The sequence below is a fragment of the Poromitra crassiceps genome, assembly GCF_964638095.1.
Source record: "Poromitra crassiceps genome assembly, chromosome: 7".
Classification (NCBI taxonomy): domain Eukaryota; kingdom Metazoa; phylum Chordata; class Actinopteri; order Beryciformes; family Melamphaidae; genus Poromitra; species Poromitra crassiceps.
Genome location: NC_139628.1, coordinates 59426444 through 59442124, shown reverse-complemented (window position 1 = coordinate 59442124; position 15681 = coordinate 59426444). Strand labels below are relative to the sequence as shown.

The window sequence follows — 15681 nt, the reverse complement described above, 5'->3', positions numbered from 1 at the left end:
GTCTGTTTGGGTAGTGGCACTATTCTAGATGTTTTGAGGCAGGTGGGGACAGAGCACTGTGACAGAGATCTGTTGAATATGTCTGTGAAGACCTGCAGCCAACTCCCCGGCCCAGTCTCTGAGGACCCGTCCCGTGACACCATCTGGGCCAGCTGCTTTCCGTATGTTAATATGACGGAGTGTGCGCCGTATCTCATCAGTCTGCAGAATAAGTGCCTGGTTGCTTGTAACTGATGCTGGGGCCGTCTCTATGGTTTCCCTCTCATGGCAGCCGAAGAAATGGTTGAGCTCTTCAGCCAGTGCAGCGCTGTTGTTGGTGGGTTGATGTTATTGTTTTGATTTGTGATATATTGTTACAGCAGTTCAATGTAGGACCCAAATGCAAACAGACCACGAGGCAGAAGAAAAGTCAATTGTCAATTTATTGTAGTTGAAGCTGGTGCTGGCAGAGTGCTGGGCGAAGAGCAAGGAGAGGCTTCAGACGAGGCAACAGATCCAACCTGGCAACAGCAGATGAGACTTGGCTGGATGACGAGAAACAGCAGGCAAGATGATCCTGAGACAGGTAGAGAGCAGGATTAGGATAAAGTTCAAAAACGGTCTGGATTAGCACGTAACAAAAACTACTATAAGCCCTGTACCACATTGGTGACTGAACGATCTGGGAGAGTCTGGAAGAATGAACCGGGTATTTATGCTGCAGGTGGCTTGTTGGGTTGATTGGTGGATCTGCTGCAGCTGCTCAGGATGAACCATGGAAGAGGGAATCCAGGAGGCCAAGCCCAGCACACATAAGCACAGACAGACAGACTGGGAACAAACATGAAACAACAGGAAGGGGGAAACTGGGAAAACATGGGGAGCACAACACACAGCCTAACATATATATAGCCCACCCGACGCCTGCATTGTTCAATAATGCAAACCTTGTGAGTTCCAAACCATGCAACCAATATTACAACGTTAACGCGAGTTATAAATAAATTGTATTTGAAACTGCATTGTTTCTCTGTCGCCTTGATCGGATTTGTGCAGTGATCAACACCACACCCGTAATCAAATGTGTGGAATTAATGCGCTGGCATTTGATGGCAAACTCCGAGATATTAGGCTACTCTTCTTGGGGGTGATGCACCTCGTCTCTTTCTTCTCACGGGGCTTTTGTTTGAGTCTTGCAATCAAGTCCGATTTTATGAAGAGAAAGATCATATATTTTAGACCATATACGCTATTCATAGCGTTATTCCATTGCAGATATCTGCATCTGCATAGGCAAACTTGAGAAGATGCATGCTATTCAGGGAAAAATACATGGCCAGAACGCAGGGCAGTAAGTTTAAAACCTGAATAACGCTGGTTACCTAGGCTGTTCCAGTTTTTCTCACGAGGCTTGAGTCTCACACTCAAGTCAAATTGTCTGAGGATAAACATAATGTTTTAGACAATAATGCGAACAGGCATGAAAATAACAGGTAACTTAACGTTATATGACATGACACGTCCACAACCTTGCCTCAAATAGGCTATCAGATTGAGGTGAGATGAAAATACCTGCGCTACTCAGAAAAGTTTGCATGGGCGCCTGTCTGGCCAGTCCTGGCACTTGAATGCATGCGTAGTGCAGTGGTAATGAGGTTTGATAGGAGGGTAGTAGTGGGAGATACCAAGTCCAGTCACCATACATGTTAAACATAAATACAGATAGGGGAGTATATTGAAAAGTATTTTGAAAAGAAAAAACGTATTTATAATATATACAAAATACAACAAATTACAATTGTATGACCCTCCCTAAAGCCAAAATAAAAAACACCCTCCCCAGTGCTAATTTGTTTTGACACCCCTCCCCCGTTTTGTACCATACCCCCCACACTGAAACTCTCACTGGCACAATATTCAAAAGCAGACAATAAAACCTGAACGTCTTCTTCATCACTGCCAGTGGCTCCCTCTGGCTCTGCCATCTTTCAATGTTTGTTGCTGATGTGACTTCACCAGCACATGACATATTTTGCCCTACCCTTAACCAATCGTCAGTCTTCATTGCCTAAACCCAACCCAATCAGAGGCAGAGTAGTGCCGGGTCTTGCTGCAAGAGAGGCAAGGATGCTAAAAAGCAAGGATGAGATGACAAGACTTGTTGTCCGTCATAATGGAACTGGAAGTGCTTTATTGGCTACACAGGCACACTTGACATATGCAATGTCTCCTCCTGTTTAATCCAAACCACAGCAGAAATCTCCACTGCGTGCTTTGCTCATGGATTTCCTCTGGCGAGTAGCTTGTAGCTTTTGCGGGAAGCTACAAGTTACTTGGGTCTATAAATAGCTTAGCTACTGAAAAAGCTACTTGGTTCAAAAGTAGTGAAGCTACCACCAAGCTACTGAGAAATGTAGTTAAGCTATGTAGCTATGTAGCTTAGCTTCACAACATTGGTCTGAAGCCTCCTCTGATCTCACTGCTTCTCAGGTAGCTCAACTAGAGATCACAACTTGCCATTGGTGGCAAATGTTGTGAGTTCCATCCTAGGTGGTGCAGAATAAACATGAGGATTCTACTCAGCATTGTGCTGTGTGGGTTAGAAACACTTTATGTCAAATAGATAAGGTTTAATGATGTTTTGGGTCCAGAAAATTCTGCTGATGGACACTCATGTAATTCTCATTTGTCTTCCTCCTCCTCCTCCTCCTCCTCCTCCTCCTCCTCCTCCTCCTCCTCCTCCTCATCTTCTTCTTCTTCTTCCACTTGCTAATCAAAATGTGTGCCCCTGACTCTAGAATTCTGTTGTCTGATATTCTGTAATCCTGATATTAATGTTTTACATAAAGAAGCTGCTAGTCAGGAAGAATTGGCACAATTGTACAAATCTTCACTTAGAGATTGTTTTACCTATTGTTAGGGAATGGAATTTTAACCAGGAGTGGTTAAAATTCCAACACCTATTATGTAATATTTTCAGGCAGTGGTGGTCAGGTATATTGAGGAGGCCCCTGGGGAGCTTGGGGAGAACATGCAAACTCTACACAGAAAGGCCCTTTTCACGAGGTAGCCCACCTGGGCTCTAGGCACTGAGGGTATGGGGAGACGTACCCCCAGTTCCGACGGCATCCCAGGCGAGAATCAAACTAATGACCTTCTTGCTGTGAGGCGAGAGCACTACCACTGCACCACCAGTGCAGTGGTGTTGACAGTGTGTTTTTGATGGCATTCACAGTGTGTTTTTCTTTGTTTTTTCACAGAGCTGTCAGGATGCTACTGCCCAGGTGGTTGCTTGGGACGTGTCTGTGGTTGCTATGCTTAGCAGAGGTCTGGGCGGTGACCTTCAAGCTGGCTGTGATTGGTCCATGGTCATGTGACCCCATGTTCTCCAGGGCGTTGCCCACGGCTGCAGCCAACCTGGCGTTGTCACGGTTACGGAGCGACAGTGGCTTGAGCAGAGGATTCTGGTATGACATATCCCTTCTGGAAGAAGACTGCTCTGCTTCTAAAGGTGACAGATCTATAGAGCTCATTACTTAGTAATATATTATTATTTGTTGAAGACTGCTCTACTTTAAAAGAGACACAGATCTATAGAGCTATAGAGCTAAATATGTCAGTACTTATCATTAAAGGAGCTAAATGTGACATTCAGCCCTACTAGATGCCTGCAAACCACTATTATACAATATAATTCTAGCGAGAGAGGCAAGTTATATTGTTGTGAGGAGTGAAGGAAGCCATGCCCCCTCAGTGTTGTGAAAACAGGCTTGTTGTTTCCAAGCCTGTCCAAAGACTGGAGCATCCGTCTGCTCCCCCGTGTTTAAAAATAGACTGACCCAGCGAGGCTTGGGAGCATAATGTGGATCACCCCGTGACTGTGATTGGAAAAATTGGTTATTTTACAGGTCCATAATTACATATGAACTACATATGAACACCAATGTAATTAACATTGCTGTTACAAATAGTTTGTAACATATGTAACTACATATGTAGTTACATATGAACTATTTGTAATTAGACATGAACACCAATGTAATTACACTGGTGTTCATATGTAATTCATTATGTAGTTACATGGTACCGAACCTGTGAAATGGAGTGAGTCTATTCAACTGTAGTTCATATTTAGTTAAATGGTACCGGACCTGTAAAGAAGCTACAGCCTGGGACAGAATTTGCTAAAACCCAGTGGTGGATTCGAACCAGTGAACATCTGATTGGAATGCACGCAGTTTTAACCACTCTCCAAAAATATGTAAAATAAGTTATTGGTTGAAAAATACAGACATTTTCCTTTAATACTAGAAATATTAATTGCACGCTTAGCATGCTCATTCATAGCATGTCTCGCATGCATTGCATGCTCGCGCAGACCAATCGTGAGCCACGCCGCGTGGAGCCCCTCGCCTTATTGTAGTAGTGAGATATTATGTATGTACTGAACGTGAACCACAAAGGCTCAGTCCTTCGCGTGGCCGCCCCGGTTAGAATCCGACCTGTCTGGCCCTTTGCAATCCCCCGTCTCTCTCCCCTTTCCTGTCTACATACTGTCCTGCCAAATAAAGGCACAAAATCCCCCCCCCCCGCCCCCAGCCATTTTGTTTGTTTTTGCAAAATGAAGCTTTACAGTCATGTGACGTGGTCACAGGCCAATACAAAATAATATGCAAAAAAAAAGTACAGTAGGCATCTCACATTTGGAGCCGTTATCGTGAAGATACAACATTTTGCACCTAACATTACTATGCAAGTTGATGCGACTGAGACTGGGTTGTCTAATGCCAAGATCAGACTACACAATATTTCTTGTCTTTCACAATGTCATCATGTCAGACGAGACAATCGTGTCTTGGCCGTGAGACTGGCAAAACTATGGGCCCTATCTTCGTACGGCGCTATCGTTTGCGCTGCCGTTTGCGTGCCTCTTATTGCTATCTTCCCTGCATCTTAAGCTATTGTCTGCCTCCACCATCCAGTTTTATGGTGGGATCTAAGCACAGAGACAGGTGTAGGCGTGGCCCAGGCGTGTCCGTGGGCCTCTAGCCTATCATCTCCCTCCCGCAAGTGTCATTTTGCGCTCTGGCAAAGATACCGTCGCTATGTTCTGAGCGTAAACAGAGGTTTGGCCGTTCCCCCGTGTTTTCCAGCGCAATGTGTTAGAAAAAAAGGCCTTGGGTGCTCTCAATTTTAACGCCACCAAATAGCTGGTCTTAGCGCAAAAAAAAACTCTACGCCAGGGGTGTGCAGACAGTATTCTCCGCGCAGTGCAGGAAATCCTCGCTTGGCTAGGCCTACATTATACACGGCTTGCGCACGGACACACTTCCCTCCTCAGAATGCCACGTTGATTTTCAACTAACCTACACTGCAGAAAAAACACACCTTGATTTAAAAATGAGAATTCATTTGTCATGGTTTTGTGCCAAAAAGTGATTCGCATTTTGAATTTGATTACCAGGGGAACGAGGGTCTGGCGGGGCGGGAGTCTGTGTGTAGTGCGGGGAGGGGTGCTTTTAAGTGTTTGGCTAGTGTGCCGGGTCCTGGATGGGGGTCTCCCCGGAGAAGGTGTGAGCTGGGCCGGGTAGGCAGGCCGGGTGGGTCGGTGCACAGGGTGGGTAGAGGCACTGAGGCAGCGCTGTGGCGGTCCCGTGGATTGAAATCAGTTTCTGCCAGCAAATCCCTTTTTGACACAACATCGGCCAGTAGGCTATACAGCAATGTTTCTCAAACGTTTTCAGACCAAGGACCACTTAAACCAATGAAAACAACTCGGGGACCACCTAACTCCCAAAACATACCCAAAAACAATAGGCCTACTACTTCAACTGTAAATTACAAATTACAGGCTAATTAAATGACAAACAGCAGTACAATTAATCAAATTTTTGGCTTCCCACAATTATGAAAACAAGATAACCGATATGAAAAATATATATGTAATTTATTTTAGTTAGTCCATTTACCTTTTTTTTCCCATTTATTTCTCCTGTTCAGTTCAAATATATTCAAAGTTCAAAGAAAGTTTTTTCAAGTTCAATAAATGCACAATGTTGCCAAAGTCAAATAGGCTATCTTTTGCCATCTTCAAGTTGCATTCAGTGATGTTTTTGTGTTAAAATAAGTGTTAAATGGCTCTATATTCTGACAGCAATTACTGAAATAGAGTGTTTGGTCAGTAACTTGGAACTCCCAACCACCCGCTGTACTCTGTCTCGCTCCTGTAACCCTGTAGGCAGAGTAACCGTAAGTCGTAGAGTTTCCCAGAAAATGTAAACATTTCTCTGATTGGATAGTGGGAGGTAAAAAAAAAAGGAAGAAAATATAAATCTACTCGCGGACCACAAGGGGGCGCCCGCGGACCACTGTTTGAGAAACACTGCTATACAGTAACCTCTCTCCCTGCAATTGCACCATGCAACAATAGCTTAACCCGAGTGGACAATTCTGGTATAGGCTATTGAAATAGGCTAGAATTAAAACCTCACACATCCCTACCCTATTAAAGAAAAAAATATTTTTAAATGTGTATGTTATAGCCTATATGAGCGAAACGACTAATTAATAGGCTACCATAAAAGCATCAATTTTCTTTACGAATCCGAACTGGTTCATCCTCCAATTCTCTCCCTCTCTCTTCCCTCTCTCATTCTCTCCCCCCTCTCTCTTTTCTCTCTATCTCTCTCTCTCTCTCTCTCTCTCTCTCACTCTGTAACTCTGCTTGCACTGAGCAAGAAAGAAGCTGCTGTCACAGACGTGATGGCGGCGACGCTGTGGCTTTTAAGGGGAGTGATCTCACGTTGTGAATCCTGTTATGGGCATAAACACGCCTATGGAGGTTTGCGCCGAGATGACGTGAAGCGCAGCGGGCCGACACTCCCACAATTAGGGCTTTGCTATTCCAGCGCAAAACGGGCGCTAACGCAAAATTACCGCCCTTGCGAAGATAGGGCCCTACAAGTCTGATCCCGACCAGGACTGTCAACTCTGACACAGAACATCGGGAACGACCCGCACGGCACAAATCCATTTTCTCACGCAGTGAAAAACAAAATCACAATTGATAACCTGGAGTGAAAACATGACGCCACAGCAGACAGTGAGAAACAAATGAGAAACAAAATCAACCAATAGCTGATATTGTGCCTACAATATAATAGATTGTGTAGCAGCCTACACTTCTAGCCCTCCCCGCATGTGGCTACGGCTTTGCCTCTCCTCTCTCAGGCAGGCAGAGTGAGTGAGTGAGTGAGTGAGTTGCTATGGGGCAGGGGCACTCTGTGTTTCGGCCCCAGAAGCTGCAGTTCAAGCTTAAATCAAAAGGAACTCATCACAGTAATAGTTGTCAAACTAGGTGAGAAAAGACCAAAAATCATGCTAATCTTTTCGTCTGGGTGTCGTGTCGTGAGGCGTCCCAGATGCCCCGACGCTGGTCTTTGATTATGTCACACTACTACAAGAGTTAAAGATGGCAGAGTGGGCCCGGCATAAGACCAATTCACCCTTCCCTAACTCCCGCCCTGCTTGGTTACTGCTGCATTGTAAGGCAAGCTTTCACTCATTTTTTCATAGACATTTCGTAAAATGCTTCTAAAAACTTTGCTAATAAATGCTTATAAAAAGTTGTACTTGTTGAAACCAAGTGATACAGCTATATTCAGACCATTATAACTAGGGCTGTCAGCGATTAAGGCCCGACCATAACGCGTTTTTTTTTTTTATCGCGTGCCGCTATTTTGTCCATTCGTCTCACCCGTACTTGTAGTCAAGCCATTCGCAGCGGTTTCAGGAAGTAAAGCAGAAATAAATCTCCGTGAGGAGCAGAAAAGGAGGAGGAAAAGGGTATTAATGGCAAGTGCAGCTTCAAGTAGGGTGAGCAGATGTCATGAGTAGAAGACGGTAGAAGGGAGCAAAACAAACACTGCGGTGCGCACACGTGTACTACAGTACCTGCACGTGTAGTGACGTACTGTATGTCGTCATAACAACAACACTCAAAGGCTGGCTTGGCTATCCTTCGGTACGTAGGCTACTCATCTCATCTGCAGAATGAAATGTTCAACAGCTTTCTGCCTCATATGCTGCTCATATTGGGCACATTCTTGTCAAATATGTATTTGATAGTAACACCAAAGTAAAACCAGAAATCCCAATATCGCAGGTGGCGTTGCTCCATGGTTTGTGTTTTGCAGATTCACTTGTGTTGTTCAGTCAGCCCTCAGCCAGGCAAGAAGCCTGCTGGAGAGAGGAGAGATTTCCCTTCTCTATTCTGTCCAATAGACCAGACTAGTGTCCTCTAGAGAGAGAGTGGCATCAGCGGAGGACCAAAATGAGAGACTCATTAGCCAATGAACAGCCAGGAATGGGTCTCGCGCTACTTTTGCATGCTAAAATAAAGCTGATAATGTACAATTTGATTCAAGGGGGAAAAAACCCTTTCAGAGTACAACACAAACTGTCTATTTTGCTGCAACTCGACAGTGCTGCTTAATCCAGGACCTTACTTCCTGGAACTCTTGAGAGTAAAAAACTGGTCCATTGGAGTGAATGGAGATGTCGGAACTCTACTATTATACGGCTCTGGACCAGACCAGACCAAATGAAAATCGCAACAATGTTGCAACTTCAACATTGTTGAGTCCACCAGCTTATATGTGAAAGGGACCTTAGGCCATGTCCACACGGAGACGTGTCACACGGAGACGAGTTTAGGTGTATCCGCTAAAAAAAATTCTCGTATAGACATTTCGTCCAGACCGAACCAGCGTTCTGGGAGTATACGTTCTGGGAGTATACGCTAATTTTTGAAACCGGGTCCCAGAGTGAATAAATCTGAAGACGCCACCCTTGCATTTCCGTGTTTACAACCCATGTGCATCTTTCCTGAACCGATGACGCCATAGCCCCACCTCTCTCCGCCAGCAACAATTTAGGCTTACAGTGCACTAGCGTTCGTGCTACAGCAGCTACTGAGCCTGTTAGGGCTCTTGCAGCAAAATATAATGCTCCTCTATTACCACTGTCAGCAACAAGTGGACACGGAGAACACCATGTACAACATCCTCAGGGCTCCACAGCTGACTCTTCCCATCCACCCCTCCCCAGTCCCCTCCCTTCATCGGATATTTCCCAGAAGGCTTAGCGGCGGCTAAGTTTTTACAATAACAGGCTAAACGTGTTAGATAGAAATAATATTTATTTGTAATACAACATGCAATTCTGGAATATTTTAATATTGGACAAAATGAAATGAAATGAAATGTAAACCCTGAGTGTAACAGACATACTCGGGGTGGTCTATATAGCCCTCGCAGATACAACGTGAATAGTGAAGTGAGACGTTTGACGACCACATGGTTGTGATGTCCACTCGTGTCCATTCCAACAAGACTTTAGCTTACTTGACACCACTTTTTCAATAAAAACACATTTATGCCATGAGTTTATATAATGTATATTTATGTTGCATCATTTAGCCTGTGTTGTGATGTGCAGGAGCGGCCAATATGCTGGGATGTGGTTGCAACATAAGTCTAAAGATCATGGAAGTGGATGATATCAGGAAGCTTACCGATTGTTAACGTTCTATATTGTAGGCTACAGGGATACCATCATATCAGCCCTGCTGAACAGCTCTGCATTTGCCTGTATAGGTTTAATCATTTCATCGACATGGCAAACCTCCCCGCAAAGCCAAGGGTTTAAGCTGCTCGCTACAGTGAGATACACGTCACATTATAGACTGTGCGCCCCTAGTGGTTGAATGCCATTATTGACGAGATTGTCTTGTTCTCTGTTTTTGGTGTACTTTGTGGCAGCGTTACAGCACCACTTACCGGCCTGGCATATATACTACAGCGGTTTCCGTGGTATTCAGTGGTTTCATGTGGATATACACATTTCTTGAAATGATTCTGTGTTTATGGAAAACTTTTCTTAAACGAAAAAAAGAAATTGCTTCCGTCTCCGTGTGGACATGGCCTTAGTCTTCATTTGCCGATATTTACTGTAGTCTTCACTAGCCTACTACACTGCTGCTGTAACAAAATACATTTATAAATGCAATTCTACTGCGCTTAGTTTGTTTTGTTCAGATGAACCAGTAGGCTAATTATGCAGCCTACTACAGTAGCCTATATGCTTCTACTTCACTAGACAGTATGGTTCAGCATGCACACCGTTGAGGTTATTCTGAAGAATATTCTGGACAGTATTTGTCATTGTTCCAATAATAATAAACATATCCGCATAAAGCAAGCATATTCGTCTACTCCCATGTTGATAAGAGTATTAAAAACTTGAAAAATATCGGTTTAAGGTAGATTTAGAACAGATAAAAAATGGTGCGATTAATTTGCGATTAATCGCGATTAACTATGGACTATGGGTTAAATATTTTAATCGATTGACAGCCCTAATTATAACATGTCACGCTTACCAAAACTAACACAAAAAATAGAAGTGCACACGGAGAGCGCAGACCTCTGCAAAGGCCAATACTCCAGCTATGATGTGCAAATATTGCAAATACCCTGACACACCCACATCCCCCCAGCCACTTGTAACAGTCACAAATGCCTAGATCCTCTGTTTTGGGAACATTATTTGGTTGCAATTACATGTTGGTCCACTGTGTGGCGCTCCTTGTTATTGTATTGGCTTTATTCACTTCCTTCTCAGTCTGCCTCCAATGCAAGACGCAAGTCAGACACTTCTCTGTAACAACTTGGTGTGTGCGACGTTAGCTGGCTATCCAGGAGGCTAACAGAAGCTACACAACACCACCAAACTTGTTACACACTCCCCTACCCACCCCTCAAATCCCGACTCTCTCTGACCTTCTTATCCCTACCTACAGCTGATTTTCGCTAGCTCTGCCCCCTTTCCTGACCATGCCCCCCCTCAAATCACCCAGATACACCTAGCCACCCCCCATACCCACCCCTCAAACCCCAACTCACTACAACCTTCCTGACCTTCATATCCCTAGCTACAGCCCGTTTCCCCTGGCCCTCCCGCTTTCCTAACCACACCCCCTCCCACCACCCAGATACACCCAGCCACTCCCCTTACCCACCCCTCGAACCCCGACTCACTACAACCTTCCTGACCTTCATATCCCTAGCTACAGCCCGTTTCCCCTGGCCCTCCCGCTTTCCTAACCACACCCCCTCCAACCACTCGAACCCTGACTCTCTATGACCTTCCTATCGCTAGCTACAGCCCCCTTTCCCTGGCCCTGCCGACCATTTCATTCAGCAGCGGAATAAAATCTCTTTCTGCTCCCTGCAAGCTCTGCCATTGGCTCCGACCAGCTTTGATCGACCAGCTCCAACCATTTATGGAGTTCCTTTCCGCTCCTTGCGTGTCGCTCTATGGTCACTCTCAAATGCCTCCGCCGCTGTGAAACAACAATGCTAGCTCGTTGCTACACACTGAAAATGGCGAAGATTTGATTGTGTAATAAAGCAGGCCTGCTTGGTACTTTCGGTGGATGGCTATAAAGATAACATAGCCATTTTTCCCCCACTAGCCCAGAGTGGAGGTATGACCAGCCAAACTCTCTCCCGGTGCAGAGAGATACTTGATGAATGTGTCCTATTGATATTATGTTTCCTATTGATTTGTGTGTTTTTATCTGTTATCAACAGCGTAGGCCTAACTCTGACCTGTGACCATTGTATTGTTTCAGGTCTAACCCAGCTGACCTTTGTAGTGTTTCAGCTCTAACCCAGCTGACCTTTGTATTGTAAACTTTAAGCTCTAACCAAGCTGACCTGTGATCTTTTTATTGTTTCAGCTTTAACCCAGCTGAGCTGTGACCTTTATATTGTTTCAGCTCTAACCCAGCTGACCTTTTACCTTTGTAGTGTTTCAGCTCTAACCCAGCTGGCCTTTGACCTTTGTATTGTTTCAGCCATAGATGTTTTATTACTATAGATCAGGGGTTCCCAAACGTTTCCTCCAGGTACCACAAATTTCCCAGGGACCACTTCCACTGCGTATACCAAGACCCCCCCAAAAATGTTGCTGATTGTTGCTGTTTTTTTTCCTTGCCAAAATGTAGCCTAACTTTGGAGTGTTATTTAGCTACCTTCCTGACAAACTAGAATGACATGGTTGATAGAAATTGATTCCTTAGGTCTTCTATGATACCAGAAACTTCACTCTTCCATTAGGCTGTTGAACTTTTGACTTTGCTGCGCCCACCCCATATCAGTACTGCACTATAGCACACTTTTAATTTATGTGTGGATACTCTGTGTCTTGTGTGATTGATTGCTGTGCAATTGGGGTTTTGTTTTGTTTTCACCTACTTGTTTTTACTAAGTATGTTTTATACCGGATTTTAATTACTCTGCTTGAAACTTGCTTCTTATAGAGGGTATGCATGTGATGTCACAGAGGCAGAAGTCACTGTGGGGTCACGCCCACGGAGTCACAGCAAGACTGAGCTTGAATGCAGTAATCAGCCTAGATAACTGACACCTGCTGCTCAGGGAGGAACTTGACACTCATTTTGACACTCATTCCCGATTGAGGGGAACCCAGCTGACCTTTGTATTGTTTCAGCTCTAACCCAGCTGACCTGTGACCTTTGTATTGTTTCAGCTCTAACCCAACTGACCTTTGACCTTTATATTGTTTCAGCTCTAACCCAACTGACCTGTGACCTTTGTATTGTTTCAGCTCTAACCCAGCTGACCTTTGGCCTTTTTATTGTTTCAGCTCTAACCCAGCTGACCTTTGGTTTTTCTTTTTGTTCACATATGAGGATACATTACACATCAAATAACACAAACATGATGGGGTAGTATAGCATACATACATCAATATACAGTAGGTGTTTAACATAGTGCAAATACTTCAGAGATGGGGTGACATACAAACCCAGCTGACCTTTGACCTTTGTATTGTTTCAGATCTAGCCCAGCTGACCTTTGGCCTTTGTATTGTTTTAGCTCTAACCCAGCTGACCTGTGAACTTTGTATTGTTTCAGCTTTAACCCAGCTGACCTGTGAACTTTGTATTGTTTCAGCTCTAACCCAGCTGACCTGTGAACTTTGTATTGTTTCAGCTCTAACCCAGCTAACCTTTGTATTGTTTCACTTTCAGCTCTAACCCAGTTGACCTTTGACATTTGTATTGTTTCAGCTCTAACCCAGCTAAGTGACATGGAAGGATATGGTCACGCCTACATTGGACCTTTTAATCCTATTCTTTGCCACGCTGCCTCCTTATTGACTCAACACTGGGAGGCGGGGCTGGCCTCGCCTGGCTGTCTGGATGCTGATTGGCCCAGCCTGCCACCCATCACCCCTCCAAGCAGGGTCCTGTTCACAGTCCTAAGGTTCTTCCGCTGGGCCCATGTGGGTGTGGTCTCCTGTAAGTAGGCATGGTCTCTTATATGTACGGGTGGTCTATTATAACTTTATTTGTTTATTAAAAGGATCCCCATTAGGTGACGCCTAGACGACAGCTATTCTTCCTGGGGTCTAAGACAACAATAGACATTACATGACAAGCAACAAAGCAAAATATAAAAACAAAAAGGAAAGAACAAAAATAACAAATAAAAAGCAAATCTAAACCAAGACAGACAAAAGCCTGGTCAGCTAGCCCTCTAGCTGCATGGCCAATGGACCCAAATATTAAAATATGGTCAGTACTCTATACACTAGAAATCAAACATAGAAAGTGATTTGACAAACATAATTGTGAGTGTGATAGTGTGTGTGACTGTAGGTGGGATCTGAGCATCCTTTTAAAACCTACCTTCCGTTTCATGGAACGAATATTGCTTGGTAAACAATTCCAAGACGCAATAGTCCTGTATATGACAGCTTTCTTCATGTAGTTGGATTTTGGTCGGGCTAAAGTCATCTGTCCACAACTCGCCCCTCTGGTGGAGTCTGCATGAATACTTGAACTATAAATTATGTTGTTGGAAAGAAATTTAGGAGTCTGAGTTTGAATAAAGTTGGCCGCTCAACACTAAGCCATGTGTGACGTGTATGGCTATCAGCTACGCTCGACATAGGGGAGCAGCCCAGGACCAGTCTGGCTGCCTTGTTTTGTGCTACTTGTAACTTTCTGAGTAGACCTTTAGAAGCAGATGACCATACCACCGAACAATAATCCAGATGACACAGAACCAATGAACACAAAATTTGGTGAAACAATTATGGTGTAAGAACCGGTGCACGCTTTCTTGTAATGGCAACTGCTCTGCTCATCTTGGCAACTATTTTGTTGATGTGATCAGACCAAGACAGTGTACAGTCAAGCCAGAGTCCTAGAAGCTTTGTTGTTTTTACTTGTTGTATAGTTTGACCCTCTATATGTGAATTTATTTTAGGATTGTGTGATAATCTATAATTAGAACCAACTATTATGCAAACTGTTTTTGATATGTTAAGTATAAGTTTATTCATTTTGATCCAGTTATATATTATGTTAAGCTCACTGGACCTGATTAAACTCTGAACATGTGGGTGCCGCGTAATGACTAGACTTATCAGCATACATAGTCAAGCTAGCCTGTCTTATTGCATATGGCATATCATTAGTAAATATTGAAAATAGGAGGGGTCCTAGGCAACTCCCCTGCGGGACACCACAGTCCAGCCCCCGACTGCTTGAATAGAGATCCATTAAAATATACTCGCTGTGACCTAGAGGACAGATAGCTCCTGAACCACAGAATAGCTGAGGATTTAAAACCATAACTAATAAGATTGGGAATCAAAATGTCATGATCGATCACATCAAAAGCAGCACTGAAGTCAAGCATCACTGTACGCACAATCATAGAGTTGTCAACCAGCTATCTGACATTGGTGTCATAACAGTGCAAGTGGAATGACCAGCTCTATAACGCCAGGATTGCACTGGTTGCATTTGTGTTGCGTTGCGGCTGTTCTCCGGTTTTGCTCCGTGCTCTGTGCTCCACCAACACTAACCGGCTGCGTGCAGAGCACGTCACGGCTCCGCTCCGCCAGACAGCTAGAGTGACGAGACCGACAGGTTCTCACGGTGAAATTGCGCAAGACAATTTGTATGTGGGATAAATACAACAACAAACAGGCAGAAGATCATTGTTCCTGGAGAAGCAGAGGAGGGGTGGACTTGCTTGGTGTTGTCGTTGTAAAAAGGATGGGTTGTGTCATATATTATTTTGTGGTTTTCCACTTCAATTATGAACTTTTCCTCATACATGTTTGTCCTCTGGCTTGATATTTAATGCTGTAAACACCTCTGCCTGGTTGACTCCATGCCTGGCTCCGCCCAACTTGCTGCAGCTTTGCTCCGTCATCCGTGAAAAATAGAAGCCTTGCGTATCTTTTTCGGAGAGCTCCGGATCGTCGGAGCTGGGACGGAGTAGACACGCAACGCAGCGGAGTAGGTGGGAGTTGACACAATGATTAGAGTGGAAACGTATCGGCTCCGAAGCCATACCGCAGCGCAGACGGACCGAACACGGACCCAGTGGAATATGGCCGTAAGCATGCTGGTGCATAGTTGTTAAACCGTTTGCAGAAAAATTTACTTATTTGCTCAAACACAATCTTAAGCTAAGTACATGCAGAATGCTGATAGGCCTGCTGTTGGGACCGCATAAAGTTGATTTTGTGTATTTGGGAAGTGGAATAATTCTTCCCTCCTTCGATAATTTTGGACACACACCATTAATCAGA

The 15681-nt window shown here is 44.3% G+C and overlaps 1 protein-coding gene across 1 annotated transcript in view; it reads left to right on the top strand.

Moving 5' to 3' along the window:
- Positions 1-3249: 3249 nt before the first annotated feature.
- The window catches only part of LOC310780292 (retinal guanylyl cyclase 2-like), a gene marked incomplete at both ends in the record, with an annotated part of 119723 nt that continues 107291 nt past the window's right edge, over positions 3250-15681 (top strand). The window contains 2 exons of the mRNA XM_083640851.1: positions 3250-3490; positions 13139-13369. Of these exons, the coding sequence (XP_083496977.1) occupies positions 3250-3490; positions 13139-13369 (472 nt within the window). The remainder of the gene's footprint in view (positions 3491-13138; positions 13370-15681) is intronic.